Raw genomic sequence first — 16,006 nt, 5'->3', positions numbered from 1 at the left:
GTTTTTTTCGGGCTCGAAGGAGTTAGGGCGAACATGCCACGTTACGAATGATGTTCTTGATGGTAATTGATAGAGAAAAGCAGTTTTGCATTTGCAGTTGGTAGAATCTTTGGCTCGCTTTAATTCAGGCCTGGATATGTAGGTGATTGAGGGTATCAAGACAAGGAGGAAAGAATTTCACCAAGGTTTTGACTCATGAAGAGTTCTGACTACTAAGATGAGGTGATTGTGCGGACTGGCATCTGGTCTCACTGTAGCAGGCTTATTGACGGGAAGTGTAAGGTGCGCTGTGCCACTGGACGAGCTTCAGATAACCCCCCAATCACACGCCAGTCCCCTTTATATCCCCCCAACCCAAACCGAAAGTAAATGCCAGATCTCATTGTCCTTATTTTCGACTGTCACACATGAAAACTTCCAAAACCTCGGGTATAACATCGCAAGTAGTGCACAGACGAGACTCCCAGTAACAAAAGCCCTCGATAGACCGCTCAATCAATTGACCTAAGAAGCGAGCACCAACTCTCTAGTCCACATCGACATTGACCTTGCGCAACTCCGTCCGGGCCTGCTCAATCTCCTTCTGCAGCTCCCGGTGCGCCTCGGGTACATCATTGAATGTTAAGATCGCCAACCCCAATCGACCGAGAAGATAACACCCAAAGCAGATCAGGGCGTAGAACGGTAACTGGTTGCGCAGTGTGGCGCGTGTCAGTCGGAAGTGCTCGTACGAGGGAGGGGGCTCTGCGGGGGGTGTAACGTACAACTGGGATGACCTCCTTTTGGACGGTGGTGTTGAGGGGGACCAGACCGAGGTAGAGAACGAGGTAGAGCTGTTGACGAGACAATGATTAGCTAGTGGACTTCGTTGCCCAGAGTCAGGTTGCCATACTGATGAGACGAGCAGGAGAACCGAGATCGTCTGCTGGGCGCGCGTCATATTGAATGGTGGATTTTATTTGGTTGGTCGACTGAATCAATGGGAAATATACAGCAAGCAATCAGGTGCCGGTGACTTCAATACAAAGGAGTGTATAGGTGAATATGTAAAGCAAAGAAGAGTCGGAGAGAGTACGGAGTAGAGGTTGTCCGCGGACTCCCATGTTTAGCTCCTGAATGCGCTCCGTGGCCGTAACGTTTCCCGTAGCCACATACAAGCTACTCTAGACGATTATGGGGAGTACTGACCCAACTTTGCATATGTAAATGTTCTACTCTATTGATTCCTTCCAGATACAAAGCTTCAGCTTTGGTCTGTTGACTGAAAATATCCCAAATCAGAGCCCCCGTACTCTGTAAGAAATGATAATAGTGTATTCTGATTACATAGATTACATAGATTACATAACCATGTATAGCCTAAGGCGACGTTAATGCCTGAGGCAAGAACCATCCCTGTTAGTCCAGTCCACGTTCCCTGTAACTTCTCACAAGGATATTGTTCGTTTATTTCACATTCTACTAGAGAAAGTTGAAGGAGAAAGATATAATACTGAGACTAGTCCCGAGAATATTCCACCAAATGGGTGATCCAGGTTGAATCCGACCTACAGACCCAGACCATAAAAGGGGAAGCTTATTGTTCGCCTAGAACCATTACTTCGGAGTGGGGTGGGGCATAGACTTGTCACATCGAAGCTGATAGTACTGGCAATCCCTCAACATCAGCGCGATTCTTCCTCACTCGCATAATTCTTGCTTGATCTTTCCTCTGCCGTCAAATCACTGGTCAGCATGAGTACTCGGGAAGCAACGGGCGCCCAAGATGCGACAAAGACGCCCCGGAAGTCCACCGGCGTTGATGTCGGTGTTGACCCATCCAACATGGATAGCCCCTCATTGGACGTGATCATCTCGTCATTGGCTCCATCATCGCCAGCTGCAGCACCGAGCGGATCGGAGTCTCTCCCACTAGAAGAGCAAAAAGCTCTCTTGAGTGCCTTGCAGGACATCTTGCGAAATGCCGAAGCAGGAGGCCAAATCACAAAGGCTTCTGACGCCCAGGACTCCACATCCTCTGCCCAGGTAGGCCCGGATTTTGAGACAGTGCGGGGCATCCTAGATAAGTTGTGGGCATGCAGTTCCCATTTGATGGTTCAAGCTGCGGAATTGTTGGCCAACGGGAGCAGAAACTGTATGTATCTTGTATCCTTTCCTTAAGGCATGAAAAGAAAGAAAACGAAGCAAAGGGGGGGGGGAGTGTGACTATATCCGTTATTAACTCGTTTAAAGCTTCTTGGCGGTATGCCTACGGGCGTGCCGGGATCTTGGGCTTCTTCCTGCAGCTTATCGCTTCGCATGAAGCTATTGATAATAGCTTGATTCTTCATTCTTTGCGCTTGGTTGGGAATTCCTGCGCTGACGCGGGTGAGAGCTTTACCACCTTTCTTGTGGTAGCATGCCTATATTGACGATGTATAGATGAAAATAGAGCCTTGGTCGTGGATGGTAATTATACTGCAGCGATTGTCCGGCATTCGCTGAACCCCGAACTCATCAATGTGGTCATCCCTGTTGTATACAACACGTGCATTGACTACGGTAAGCGCCACCGTGTCTCAAGTGTAACAATGTGTGCTGATAAGGTTGTAGAGCCTGCCCAGGCCCAGCTGGCGGCGAACAGAATAGTATATATCCTACTGAGCCTGATCACCAAGGGGGTGTTCAAGGAAAATGAAGCGCTCCTTGACTTTGTCTACGAGCTTATAGACCTGACTGGCGAGCAAGGTATGGGCTTCTCTTTTGGTTACGACGCGGTGCTCACAATTCCTACAGAACAAAGCATTGAGAACTTGCCAATTGGGACGATTTCCCTCTTGACCGCGCTTGCACTTGATACGACTGCGACTGCGAAACCCATGCACTTTGCCTGCCTGGTCAATTGTCTCATGGCGTATTTGGAGAATGCTAGATTCCAAGAAGCCTGCATCTCGAAGCACATGGTTCCTGATCTTCTGTCGATCCTTCAACGGTCAATCACCATCAGGACCGACGCTTCTGATGAGGACATCCAGACATTGGCACAACTGCAACTGAAGATCAACCAGACATTATCAGAGGTGTCCGCCTCCCCGTCGTTCACAACTGTGTATCCGTTAGACTCCACTCTCACGAAGACCTTGGCATCGTGGCTCTCAACAGCAGACGACCAGCTCCAGATCTGTTCTTGCGTCATGCTAGGCAACCTAGCGCGATCAGACGAAGCATGCGAGAAGATCGTCCGCGACCTACAGATCCACCAAAAATTAATAGACATCCTCAAGAGCGACGCGCGCGGCTCCGTCCTTCACTCATCCCTTGGATTCCTGAAGAACCTGGCCATCGCCGGCGACAACAAGCTCCGTCTAGGCGAGGCCGGGATCGTCCCTGCTATATCGCGCCTGTGGGCCTACGACACTGTCCCACAAGTGCAATTCGCGGCCATAAGTCTCACACGACAGCTACTCATTTCGTCGAAGGAGAATATCTCCCGCGTGCTAGCCACAGTCCCCTCAGACGAAGCCTCATCCGACCCAAGCCACACGTACCTGTCACTGCTTCTCTCCGCGTTCGAGAAAACAGACTCCACCCCGATCAAGATCGAAGTCGGCCGTATCATCGCCTCCCTGTGTCGCTCTATCCTAACAGCATCCCGGGACCAAGACGCCCCGACCGACGATCTGCACGAACGCCTCTTCGGTCCGCACGAGCGCGTCTCTCTCCCCCTCGGCGCAATGGTCACCCAAACGCAGTGGCCCGTTGTGCGCAGCGAGGGCTGGTTCGCCCTTGCATTGATGGCGTCGCGCAAGCCCGGCGCGGGAGCTGTCATCCACTGCATGGAGACGATGGATCTGTTCCCTATACTCGAAGAGACCGTCAACTCGGGTGTGTCTGGGTCAACGGAGAAAACGGAGAATCCGCAGTTGAATAAGGATTGTGAAAATATAATTATCCTGGTTCAGGAATTGGCCAAGAGCGAAGTGAGTATTTGATGCTTGATGCTATTATGCTGTCCCCCCCTTCTCCTTCTTCTTCCACTGGCTGACCATGTTTTTTCTAATACCCTTACAGTCTGACGCGTTGTCGACGTCTCATCGGGACTTGATTGAGAATATCAAGATTGATCAGATTCCGCGGTACTTGGCGGCAAGCAGGCAGTCTTGAGTTGGATGGTATAGATACTATTTCAGTATATAGAATTGGGCCGCCATTTTGAATCGTCAATTACAATACATCCGTGACAAAGAGATTCAACAAAAAAAAAGACACAGTACAGATCCTCTTGTATCCAGACCTAGTCCCCAATACTTTCGGGATCCAGTAGCCCTGGGCATACCATCTCCTGAGCATAGGCCCGATACCGTTCCAGTACATCAGTAGAATCAAGCCCTTCGAGATATCCAGCGGAGTAATGCGCAGCCAACCCCTTCCCATCAATCATTACATGGCTATAATTGTGGTCTTCCCATGTTTTCGATGACAGCTCGTCCATTTCGCCATGCTCAATGAGAGACTGAACGACACTAGCATCCCCACCCTCAAAACACAGAAAGTTCCGGCTCACTGCTCCATTGGGGTTATTCCACACGGGGAACTTGTAATGGTGCAGACCACCCAGCTCCAAGTGGTGAAGAAAAGAATAATGCTGCTGGGCGCTGACCGTCCAGTGGTCCAGCCCAGGCCCCTCGTCGCTGTACATCGACATGCCAATTGGTGTCCGGTCGCCGTCGTAATCGCCCGAACGGAGCCAGCGGTGGTTCTGGGACGGCGCGACAAACCCCATTTGGACCTTGAAGTCGTTGGGGCCTTCCCACGGCGGGAGCTGCGATGCGCGCCATTCTTGGCCTATCTGGGTTCTGAATGGACTGGGCGGTGATGTGGAAGATAGCTCTGGAAGGTAAGATAGCGCCACGCCGGCGTGACTGTGCAGGGATTTGAGCGCTGCTTGGTTGACAACGTTTGCTGAAACCACTAGGGAATCCGGATGATCGAGCTTTGTTTTGACAATTGTGGGGATCGTGTGGTCTTCGAAGAAAACGGTGTCGCCATCGATCCATATGTATAGCGAGGCCTTAGAATTGGCCTCTGCTGATGATGTTAGGGAGTATTGCGGTGTTTTCTCGACCGTCGAAGCCAGCCATTCCAGGCTGGTTGTGTCGTTTGTAAGTGGGATGAAGGCCACTTCATCCAGGAACCCGTGATTCTTTACGAGGTTTCTCTTCGAGCATGTAAGCATAGAACAATCAATCGATTCGGCAAGAAGCCCTACCTGTAGGTAACAATCTAGTATCTCCGTCCTCTTATGATCGCGAAACGGCACCAAAGCAACCGTCTTGATATTCGCGGGTTTGGCGAACTGACCGGAACCCCTGGAGTATGCGTAGAAGGGAGCCGGCACCCCCGTTTGAACAAAGACGGGGAGAAGCCCAAGTTGGAGAAGAGATGGCTTCGCATAGCAAGCGACAGCGAAGACCAGAGCCATGCAGAAATAACCGAACCCGCACCATATCAATAAAGGGACCCACGGTCGACACCGTGAAACCGGCGCAACGTGCGACTCCTCGTCAATCAATTTTTCGGGGCGACCCATATTGGCTTCACATATTCACTGTATAAGATAGAAAGAGAACAGGCTTTTCAAAGACGGCTTGGGCCGGTTTAATATTAAAAGGGCGAGTAGCTAGTAGGGAGTATGGCCGCAATAGAGAGGTGTTGAATTCCCGCCGTTTTCGGCCGCCGTGGCAACACGGACACAGAACTGGTCCACCATTTGGGAGAAAATCACATTGTCATCTCAGGGCCAGCCGGAATAGGTAAATCTTGACAGCCAAGTGACGAGAGGAGCGGACAGTTGAGGTGCATGCAGAACGTAGGTCCTGGTGGGACCAGCCACATTCAAGAATGCGGACAAGCTGACCTAAATTGACCTAGACCTTTGACAACTGGGGTTCCGGTTCGTGTCAGAATATTGTCAACACCAAAACAAGTAAAATAGTAGAAAAACAGAAGTGGATCGCCGTAAATATGATATGCCTTGTATCAAGGTGGATGATGTCCCTGCTTGCCGATGAACCGCGGAGATTATGACGTCGCCTCGCCAGCACGTGCAGATTGCCGGCCCGGCTGGTCAATCAACCTGTCTGACCATCCATTCTCCATCGATCAAGTCAGTTACCCACTTCAACAGGCTGACCCTACTCGAGTTTGCCAATGCGTGTCACTCCTCAGTGCTTCAGCCCTCGCTAAGCTGATTTCCATATGAGAATATGAGGACGGCCGTCCTCTTCGGCCGTTTCTGTTTGCGCCGTGGACGCCCGCAACTCTCTCCGTCCCGATTCGTTCCGCCACATCGATTCCACCATAGTCGCCCTTCGCCATGGCCGCAGAGTGGCTGGAAGAGGTTCCAGAGAGGGTTACCGATTACAGGGGTGGCGTTTTGCGCAGTCCTGACTCCCGGCGCGTTCCTGGAGCTCGCAGCCGAGGATGACAACGGGAATGGGAAGACCCGAGAAAGACAAATGCTGGAGATCTCCCGTGAAGAAATCAGGAAACAGGTCGCGGAAGATGCAAAGGGGCTGGAAAGATTGCGGCAGTCCTTGTATATTTGCTGGTGCAATTACATATATGAGCCGATCGCTACAGGTTTCCGATTCGTTCATCTGGCCGTTCTCTTCTTGCCAGTTATCATCTCGGCCCCGATTATCTGGTTCGGAAAGCGAGTCGATGGTCGTCGAAATGTTCGGTCTGGGACTATATGGTGGTATAGATTTCTCGTTAGCTCGATGGAAAGAGCAGGTCCAGCTTTTATTAAGGTATTTCCTCGTACTCTGCTTGGACCGAGCAAAGGTTGAATTGGTAGCTTACGGAGATGATTTACTTTAGCTTGGGCAATGGGCCGCATCACGCAGCGATATCTTCCCTCCGGAACTGTGCAGTATCATGTCGTCTCTCCATTCGAATGCACCGGCACACTCATTGCGCGACACCAAGAAAACGATAAGCAAGGCCTTTCATGGGATACCATTCGAGGACATATTCGAGGAGTTTTATGAAGAACCGCTTGGGGTGGGCGCCATTGCGCAGGTCTACAAAGCAAAGCTCAAACGAAACCTGGCGGCCAGTGTCGAGAGCACCCTTCCCCCGGGGCCACAAAGCTTACGGGGCAAAGTCAGGAAAAACGTGGACGTGCTGGTCAAGAGCACTCCCCAGCGGGTGCCGTCGTCTTATGTGGCTATCAAAGTGCTACATCCCAAAGTCGAGCGTGTGATCCGGAGGGACCTCAGGATCATGTCGCTATTTGCCTCGCTGATCAATGCTCTCCCGACCATGAATTGGCTGTCTCTCCCGGACGAGGTCCACCAGTTTGGCGAGATGATGAAGCTCCAGATGGATCTCCGGATCGAAGCGACGAACCTCGCCATCTTCCGCGAGAAGTTCGAATCCCGTACCACTGCCTGGTTTCCCTATCCTTATATGGATTACACAACCCGGGAAGTACTCGTGGAAGAATTCGCGCAAGGTATTCCACTGTCGACCTTCTTGGACGTAGGTGGAGGTGTCTACCAGCACGAGATAGCCAGTGAAGGCTTGGACGCGTTCCTGCACATGCTCCTAATCGACAATTTCGTCCACGCAGACCTGCACCCGGGGAACATCATGGTCCGTTTCTACAAGCCCAACGAGCTGGACCTCTCGCTCCACAAACGCACACGGGCGTCTGAAGCTCCAACCAAGGCGGAGGTCGATGTGACCGAGACCGTGCTCAGGCGGCTGAGGCCCCATGTGCATTGCCGAGAAGATTGGGAGAGCGCTCTCAATCAGCTGAACCTGGAAGGATATCGTCCGCAGTTGATATTCATCGACACCGGCTTGGTGACCCAACTCGACGACACCAACCGACGGAATTTCCTGGACCTCTTCCTCGCAGTCGCAGAGTTCGACGGCATTCGCGCAGGCGAGCTCATGGTCGAGCGATGTCGCCAACCCGACGCAGTCATCGACCCCGACGTCTTCGCCGTGCGGATGGAACACCTCGTCCTCAGCGTAAAGTCACGAACCTTCGCCCTAGGCAACGTGAAGATCGGCGACGTGCTGAGCGAGGTGCTCTCCATGGTACGGAGTCACCACGTGAGACTCGAAGGCGACTTCGTCAACGTCGTCATCTCCATCCTGCTCCTCGAAGGCATCGGGCGACAGCTCGATCCCAATCTAGATCTATTCAAGAGGTGGGTCGATGATACCTCGTTTCTGCTACTGACCCTAGGCCTCGAATCGCTGGGTTCTATCTAGTTCCGTCTGATTGACTTTGTGTGCTTGCTTGCTAGTGCCCTCCCTATCCTGCGCACACTTGGCTCAAAGACAACCTTCCTCCGAAACGTCCGATCCGGCAATACTTCCATGCTCCGCGTCTGGGTTGGCCTTGAAGCCCGTGGAATGCTCCAGGCCAGCATCGAGAGTGTGGAGAATTGCGTCAAATTTGATCTGCTATCACCGAATATTTGAACCAGGACCGAAAAGGTCAGTTTTTCTTTTCCTTGTTTCCCTGGAACCCGGCTGGGGGCGAGAACGTCTACACTTGTGAACGCGTATGCCGCGGCTGGAGGAAACTATGCATCTCCCTTCACGATCGATCTGATTTGTAAATAATTGCTGCCATCTGTGACTCTTGATGGCTTTGGTGTAACTTGTACAGCATGCTGGATTTGGAAAATATATTTCATTTGCCTTGTACTACAAATATGCCTATCATCACGAGTTAGGCACCTAGGTACCTAGGTACTGGCATGCCACATTACGAATGGAAAGATCTAGCAATATCAACGATATTAAAACAGCTCCATATATAGCCAACAACGAATAGAAAGTTTTGTCGAATAACGTACACCACCATGCACCGTACCGTCTTAATTATACAAGAAGAATCCGAAGAGAACCAAGGGAGTCAGAGTCAAGTCAGCAGACTGAAACCACCGTAGCCGCAGTCCTGAGCAAAAGACCAATCAGACGCCAGCGTCTTTCTCTGAAATGTTGAAGAGTGGAGAATCATAAGATATGTGCAGCCAGGCGGTCGGCTCAGTGTCCGCCCTATTCGCGGACTGCACCGCCGCTGGCGCGCCACCAGACGTCCCCTCCCCAGCGCATCAGTCGCTCAACTGCCGCCGTGGGGCTATCCAGAGCTGGTCGAATGTCGAGGTAAAACACTGGCTCGCCGGTGGGCTCGGGAGGTCCCGAGTAATAATCAATCACGTAACGGACCTGCTTCTGGCCGGCCGGGGTCTGTCGCATCACGAACCAATCATGTCGGTCGAATGGCGGGTTGGTGCTGATAAAGCGTCAGTAAGAAGAACAACATAGAAGGGTATGAGATACCTACCCAAATCTAGACGGATACGCCCAGCCCAACGCCTGGAGTATTTGTGCCTTCGGAGTCAAATCCTTCGGACGACCCTGGAAGCGGATGAGCCGCGGGGTACCAGCTTCATCGGTATTGCCGGTCATCTCTTGAATGGCCGCCTCATGGGCAATGTTCTCCTCTCCGCGCCGACACACCTCCCATCCCTTCCCGAGGCCCTTTGCGAATAGCCGCTCCCACCGGACAATCTCGTCCCAGGCGCCCTCGTTCAAGAAGTTGTGAACGGCAACCATCGCCTCGACGGCATCCTGCGGCGTATCGGTGTGTCCCTTGCGCAGCATAGCGTTGTACATCTGCTGAGGGGAGGGATACTCCCAGTTTGTATCCGCATCGCCCCTCGGTATCGAAGAAGGCTCTCGTTCTAGCGACAGGTCGACGGATTGACCGGGGGCGCGTTCCTGGGAGATCGACGCGAACATGTAGTTGAGGGGGTTCAGCTTGGACAGCACAGACTTGTTCTCGTTCGCGGGCACAGAAGGCGCAGGGGTGCCTTCGGGCTTGGGGTTCTGTTGGACATAGAAGGGAGAGTCGGGAGATCGGACGGGGCATGCGCCGGAAGATCCAGAATCGGCGGGGGGCGCGGGTGCAGGTGGCGTCGAGCTATGCATGGGACATCCGGGCTGTAGCAATGTTAGAATATGTAGGGACTATATTATATTTCTGGATAGCAGATACTGACAGGAGGAGCTTTGTCCGATGACGCCAAAGGATTCGGGGCAGCCGGTTTCGCAGCCGGTTGCGAATCTGCCCAGAACCAACCCATGATGGATATCAGATGTAGCTGTGGTGAGAGTAGTATGAATCAAGTAGACTGAATTCTAGCAGGGAGAAGGATTTCGTTCAACTGCGAGTGGAAGATATCGACAGAGCAAGAAAGATCTATAACAACGATCGCATCCAAGGAAAACTTCGGGCGGATGACATAATCCTGCAATCGCCGGAATTTTCCCGACGATTGCCACGTGACTGCGGCGACGCCAATCAGGGCCGCGGAATTACGCTGGCCTCGATAAGACTTATCGCCTCCGCGGAATATCGATAGTAGGAGGGAAAACATAGTCTAGTACACAGGAGTGGAGCATGATACACTGGTAACTCGTTGTTATTCTAAAAGACCTGCTCTCGTGACGAGCGAGTACCGTTTCAACGGGTCGAACTCGACAAAAAATGCCAAACTCCATACCATCTTGAACGCCTGTAACTCTCCGAGTAACATACAATGTTGTATTCGCTTCCAACGACTGTCGCTAGACAAGGTAGAGGGGAGTAGAGAGGTAGTACGCTGGACAGAGGGGGTTCACGGTTGCAAGCACAGCTGTCGACGCGATCTCACGACATGACCGCGGTTGTTGACTAGAGGTTGTTCAAGTCGTTCGGGTATTTCAACCTTGGACATCCCTCACTAGTCTGGAGAGCAAAGCGTACCCGAACATAACGGCGACGCCGATCCAGACTTTGTTGCGCTGCATCCACCCTTGGCCTGCTTCGCGTGCGACATGGCCACCTCCGACTACAGCCCCGATTTTGGGGGCGCTGCCGTTCGGGCGTCTGCGAAAGGCTGTGGTCTCCGGGGAGCATTGGGCTGCCGCATTAGGATCCGGAATGAGTTGGCCAGTATTGGTATCGATCCGGTTCTCTCGCATCCACTTCCAGTTGTCTTGGTCTAGCTCGGGCCATTCGGTGCGGAATTTGACGCCACCATCTCCCGCTTTCACATTATTGATGCCCTTGGCGGTTGGTGTCACCCCGGGGGTGGAAGAGACGTGAGAACCTCCACCAGTGGAGTTCCACCATCTCGATCGCGCGGCCAACACTCTCCGTTCCGCCTCCGACGCGCCAACACTGCCGGTTGTCATTTCCTCGCTGGTCATGAAGGAAAGGAGACCGATGAGGATGGTCGACACTTCCCACGCCGGATTGAAAGACTTTGGGTGGAAATCACTGATGCTGAGGCATAATCGCGCAGACGGCTGGAACCGGCCGCTCGGGGTGTGCATGCGAATCGCCGGGGGTGCGAAAGGATATTCAGGGGGGAACATCAAGGTACCCCAATACTGGCCGTTCTCGTAAGGGGTTCCCGGGGGACCTGTAAGGATGTAATGCCATCTGGATGTTGATTAGGCTGGGTTTTCGAAATCATTGCCACAGTGTAGACGACTTACTCGAGGATGTTGGACTCGGACGGGTGGGCGATAATGAAAGGCGGAGGGTTCTTCTGGACATTCTGGTATTCGCGAGTGAGCTGTGCAAGGTCAGTATGTTGAACTCCCGGTCATTGTCTGAAGAAAAATCGACTGACTCTCTTAAAGGCCGCCTTGGTAGCCATCGTTGGTGCAACTCTTGGTGGGCTGATCCCTCCGCCGTCGGCGATATGGAGGTAGAAGTATGGAATAAAACTGCCACGCAAATGACCAGAACAAGCGAACACTTGATTTTTCAAAGATCCAGCCCAAGTAGAAAGTAGGAGAACTGCTCGTCGAAGTGGTCGTAGATGAGAACCGTCGTAATCCTGGAAACGCGCCGACCGAAGCAGACGTCAAAGAGCGAGGGTCACGTGGGGGCGGCCTCGGGTTCATCTCGCCAGCTGCGGAAGATGCTCGACGGTGACATCCGAGACTGCCTGCTCAAGGTTTCTCTGGCCATTGCCCTCGCCGCAATGTCGTCCACTCTCTCTGCCGAAGATGAAGATGTATGTACTCTTTCAATCGAGTGTATCTGACCAGCTTCCTTGTGAAATTTGTACTAATTGTCGTCGTGTCTAGATCTTCGAGCGTCTGCAGCACCGTGCGGACCCGAAAATACAGGAAGAGCAGCAGCAAGCTGTCAACGAACGGGTCAATGTCATTTATCAAAAGGCCCAGTCACGGCTGGGAGAGCTGGTGCGTACCCTTTCTTCTTCAGTCAATCGTTGTCTATACTGTATCTCCCACCAGCCGAAGGAAACACAGCTTACCGGTTCTATTATGACATCAGATCGACCAGAACTCCACCCTGCCGTGCGCCATCTCGTCAATCCAGGTCCTCAACGCGAAAAACACTCGCAGGGCCTTTTTGGAACGGATTTTCGATCCTCTATTAAGCACTAATAAGACGAGGCCGTATACGCTCGCCGAGGCCTTGCGGGAGGTGTCGGCACGCGCGGACAAGCTCAGCAGGTTTGGTGGGTTTTGTCTGAACAGCTCCGCTATTGGTATACAATCCTAACTAGATACAGATGTCTTTCAGCAACCGGTCTCCGTATACCTGGATCAGTCACCCGACGCTGACATCCAGACCGGACTGCCTAACCTCGATGTTTACATTTCCGCCAAGGAGAAGTCCCGCGTCCTGTTGAAGACGGGAACCGATCTCGGAAACACCGAGGGATCAGCATTTGGAAACCTCCTCTGGCGCAATGTGTTTGGAGGTGCCGAAAACCTGAATTTGAACGCTTCCATGGGCACCCGAACCCGGTCTGCCTACCAGGCTACCTTTGAGACCCCGATTCTCAGCGACCCCGACTTCCGTTTCGAGCTTGGCGGTCTTGCAAGTGCGACGCAAAAGTCATGGGCCAGCCACGAAGAGGTGCTGAAGGGGGGCTGGAGTAAGCTCCGGTGGCTGAGTCAGTCCGGCCATCGCCATGAGCTCGGCTACAATGGATTCTGGAGACAGATGACCAGCTTGGCCGACAATGCGTCTCTGGCGGTCCGGGCGGATGCGGGCGACAGCGTGAAGAGCAGTATTTTCCATAGCTGGACCCAAGACCGACGAGACAACCCTCTCCTCCCGTCTCGCGGGTACTACGCCAAGGCTTTCAACGAATTGGCGGGCTTGGGACCTCTGAAGGGAGACGTCTCTTTCTGGAAATCCGAGATTGAGACGCAGGGCGCAATCCCCATCCCCATTCCTGGAATCAAAGGCGACAGCGGGGTTAGCTTTACCACCAGCTTCCGTGCCGGCCTCCTCTATCCCCTCGGACTCGATTCCAACAACCGGCCCCAGCCTTCGCGCGTCAACGATCGCTTCCTGCTCGGAGGGCCCACCGATGTTCGCGGATTCCGCCTCTGTGGTCTCGGACCTCGCGATGGGCAGGATGCCGTGGGCGGAGATGCCTACGCTGCGGGAAGCGCCAACCTGTTTCTCCCCCTTCCCCGAGTGGGCGCTGAGAAGCCTCTCCGTCTCCAGGCGTTTGTGAACGGCGGACGCCTGCTGCCTCTGCGCACCTCGCAGAAGACGGCACCCAGCACCAGTGCGGAGGTTCAGGACGCTGTGGCCTCTACGCTTTCCGAGCTGGGCAATGGACTGCCCAGTATGGCGGCTGGAATCGGGCTGGTGTACGCTCACCCGGTTGCGCGGTTCGAGCTGAACGTTTCCCTCCCATTGGTGTTGCGCAAGGGTGAGGAGGGTCGGAAGGGATTGCAGCTGGGGATCGGCATCAACTTCCTGTAGAATAATGTGTGTGTGTGTAGGAATTAGTATAGAATTGTTGCATTCCATACCACTATCTGTACTAGATACATTGAGTATGGGTGGGTCAAGTCGGGTGTTGGTTGTGTGCCTGAGGCCGCCACAATAATGGAGCTCACCGCCGACACCTGTTACGTAGATCACTCGGAGTGCGAAGTGAGCATCAATGCTTTACCACTCAACAATAACCACCAGGGTCACCCCTTTTAACCTCGATACCTCCACACCTCCCAATCCATAAACACATCATCCGGCCACCATGGCCCAATTCTACCCACAGCAACAACCCTACGGGGGCGGCCCAGGCCCATCCGCCCAAAACCTCCAATTCTACCCATCCTCCTACGGCTCCGTATCCGGCCACACGACACCCTCGCAAGCCTCGTACGGCGGATTCGGCGGCGCATCCAACCCCGCCGCGCAGGCTTACTCCGGAGGTGCCGGGGGCGGATACGGGTTCGGGTCTCCGGCCGGGGCTGGGGCCGCTGCGGCGGGCGTGGGCGGCGTGAGTGGGAGGATGGGCGAGCAGGGGGGTCTGCGGACGGGGTGGCTTGCTGCGTTTGGGACGGAGGGGTATGATGGGGAGCCGCCTTTGCTGGAGGAGTTGGGGGTGAATTTTGAACATATTCGGACGAAGGTGCGTCGCTCTCCCTCTCTTCCGTACCTCTTGCTGGTCGAAGACAAGTTCATGCTGATGCTAATATGTCTGTCTGGATGGTAGACACTCACCGTTCTCAACCCATTCGCTCGAATCGACCAACACCTAATGGACGACAGCGACCTGTACGGCGCCCTGCTCTACATCGTGCTCTACGGGACCTTCCTCCTGCTCTCAGGAAAGGTCTTCTACGGGTACATCTACGGGGTGGCCGTCTTCGGCACCGTAGCCCTGCACCTCATCCTCAGCCTGATGTCTCCCGCCCTCGATACAGCCCTACATACACCCCCCAACGCAGCCGACCCATCCGCCAACTACGACCCGCACCACAAACCCAGCATGTCCGACGCCTCCGCCGCGGGGCACTTCTCCGCGACGCTGACATTCCCGCGCTCCGCCAGCGTGCTGGGCTACTGCTTTCTGCCGCTGGTGCTGACGAACTTGGTGGGCATCATGCTGCCGATGGATACGCTGTTCGGGTATCTTCTGACGACGGCTGCTGTGGGATGGTCCACGTACAGCTCGTCGGGGATGTTCTGTGCTGTGGCGCGGATGCGCGGTATGAGGGGATTGGTGGCGTATCCGTTGGCGCTGTTTTATGTCGTTTTTGGGATCATGGGCATTTTTTCCTCGCGCGGGAGTGGCTCGTTGGCTGCTAAGACGGGGTCGGCTTGATGCGCTTTCAACTGCGAAGGATTTGTGTCTGGGTGTTTGTTAGAGCCTGACACTGTTTACTGTATATTCCAACGACGCCTCTGTGTGGACCTTTCACTTTACTTTACTTTACTTACTTTACTTTTCGTTACTTCGTTACTTGTTACTTGGCGCGTACTGTAATCAATATATGATTTCATGAAAATGACCATCATTTATACCTAACCAGCTAACTATACAACGTATTCAAGCTTGGTTAAATCTCTATTGTCTATATACATCACTTGCTTCAACAGCATGCCATATGTTATGTCATACATATATCAACGCTGTATCCTAATCACCCACATCACTTGAAACCCCCGGCACTCTCCCCCCTAGCCGGAGCCCAATTCTCCAACCACTCCCTGCTCTTCTCGATATCTCCTCCCGCAGCTTCAACAGCTGCAATACACCACGGGAGATCGTACGCCTTCCCACCCGCGCCAGGACCCTCCGCAGCGATCAACTCCGCGATGATACGCCGCTGTTGGCCCGCTTGGTCGGTGCAGAGGTAGAAGGGGGCGGTGTTGGGGGAGACGCTCTTGGGGTCCAGATCGAGGGCATTGATTAGAGGTCGGGCGGTGGCTAGAATGGCCGCTGCGCTTGTTGGGAGGGCTGGCGTGTCGGTTCCTGCGGACGATCCGTGCGTTGCTGCTGTCTTGCAGTATCTGTTGCGACACCAGGCTTTGCCGCACCCAGTCATCATTTGGGAGAGATAGCGGCGTTCGATGCGGCGGCGGAGGGCTTTTCCTTCCGGGTCGTGTGTGTCTACGTAGAGGGGGCCGAAGCAAATGTTGCAGAGGCCGAGGGTGTCG

General features: G+C 53.6%; 6 protein-coding genes across 6 annotated transcripts; 3 read left to right on the top strand and 3 right to left on the bottom strand.

The window, feature by feature from the left end:
* Window positions 1-526: 526 nt before the first annotated feature.
* BDW47DRAFT_126670 (dolichol-phosphate mannosyltransferase subunit 3) lies at window positions 527-940 on the bottom strand (the record flags this gene model as incomplete). The annotated part of the gene is made up of 3 exons (XM_024816585.1): window positions 527-688; window positions 765-833; window positions 893-940. The coding sequence occupies 3 exons, from the start codon at window positions 938-940 to the stop codon at window positions 527-529; spliced, it is 279 nt and encodes a 92-aa protein (XP_024670996.1).
* Window positions 941-1,535: 595 nt separating this feature from the next.
* Window positions 1,536-4,208, top strand: BDW47DRAFT_44473 (putative GTP binding protein). Its single transcript, XM_024819051.1, has 6 exons — window positions 1,536-2,134; window positions 2,233-2,367; window positions 2,422-2,541; window positions 2,593-2,727; window positions 2,776-3,959; window positions 4,051-4,208. The coding sequence occupies exons 1-6, from the start codon at window positions 1,735-1,737 to the stop codon at window positions 4,141-4,143; spliced, it is 2,067 nt and encodes a 688-aa protein (XP_024670995.1). The 5' UTR covers window positions 1,536-1,734; the 3' UTR covers window positions 4,144-4,208.
* On the bottom strand, window positions 4,209-5,754 carry BDW47DRAFT_44469 (uncharacterized protein). Its single transcript, XM_024819050.1, has 2 exons — window positions 5,249-5,754; window positions 4,209-5,197 (listed from the first exon to the last, which is right to left on the bottom strand). Exons 1-2 carry the CDS (start codon window positions 5,567-5,569, stop codon window positions 4,274-4,276), a joined length of 1,245 nt encoding a protein of 414 aa, XP_024670994.1. The 5' UTR covers window positions 5,570-5,754; the 3' UTR covers window positions 4,209-4,273.
* A 403-nt stretch (window positions 5,755-6,157) lies between these two features.
* BDW47DRAFT_107618 (ABC1 kinase family protein) lies at window positions 6,158-8,809 on the top strand. The gene is made up of 2 exons (XM_024813051.1): window positions 6,158-6,791; window positions 6,862-8,809. Exons 1-2 carry the CDS (start codon window positions 6,246-6,248, stop codon window positions 8,266-8,268), a joined length of 1,953 nt encoding a protein of 650 aa, XP_024670993.1. The 5' UTR covers window positions 6,158-6,245; the 3' UTR covers window positions 8,269-8,809.
* Window positions 8,810-9,063: 254 nt separating this feature from the next.
* Window positions 9,064-11,430, bottom strand: BDW47DRAFT_118286 (cytochrome c/c1 heme lyase-domain-containing protein; the record flags this gene model as incomplete). Its single annotated transcript, XM_024815188.1, has 4 exons — window positions 9,064-9,301; window positions 9,353-10,011; window positions 10,071-10,172; window positions 10,795-11,430. The coding sequence occupies 4 exons, from the start codon at window positions 11,428-11,430 to the stop codon at window positions 9,064-9,066; spliced, it is 1,635 nt and encodes a 544-aa protein (XP_024670992.1).
* A 617-nt stretch (window positions 11,431-12,047) lies between these two features.
* On the top strand, window positions 12,048-15,170 carry sam50 (SAM complex subunit SAM50; the record flags this gene model as incomplete). The annotated part of the gene is made up of 7 exons (XM_024815187.1): window positions 12,048-12,080; window positions 12,154-12,270; window positions 12,365-12,551; window positions 12,606-13,815; window positions 13,852-13,855; window positions 14,118-14,474; window positions 14,559-15,170. The coding sequence occupies 7 exons, from the start codon at window positions 12,048-12,050 to the stop codon at window positions 15,168-15,170; spliced, it is 2,520 nt and encodes an 839-aa protein (XP_024670991.1).
* Between the last annotated feature and the right edge of the window lie 836 nt (window positions 15,171-16,006).

Source organism: Aspergillus candidus, assembly GCF_002847045.1.
Source record: "Aspergillus candidus strain CBS 102.13 unplaced genomic scaffold BDW47scaffold_30, whole genome shotgun sequence".
NCBI lineage: Eukaryota > Fungi > Ascomycota > Eurotiomycetes > Eurotiales > Aspergillaceae > Aspergillus > Aspergillus candidus.
Note: the sequence above shows the minus strand (reverse complement) of the source record. Positions and strands in the feature narration are given on the sequence as shown.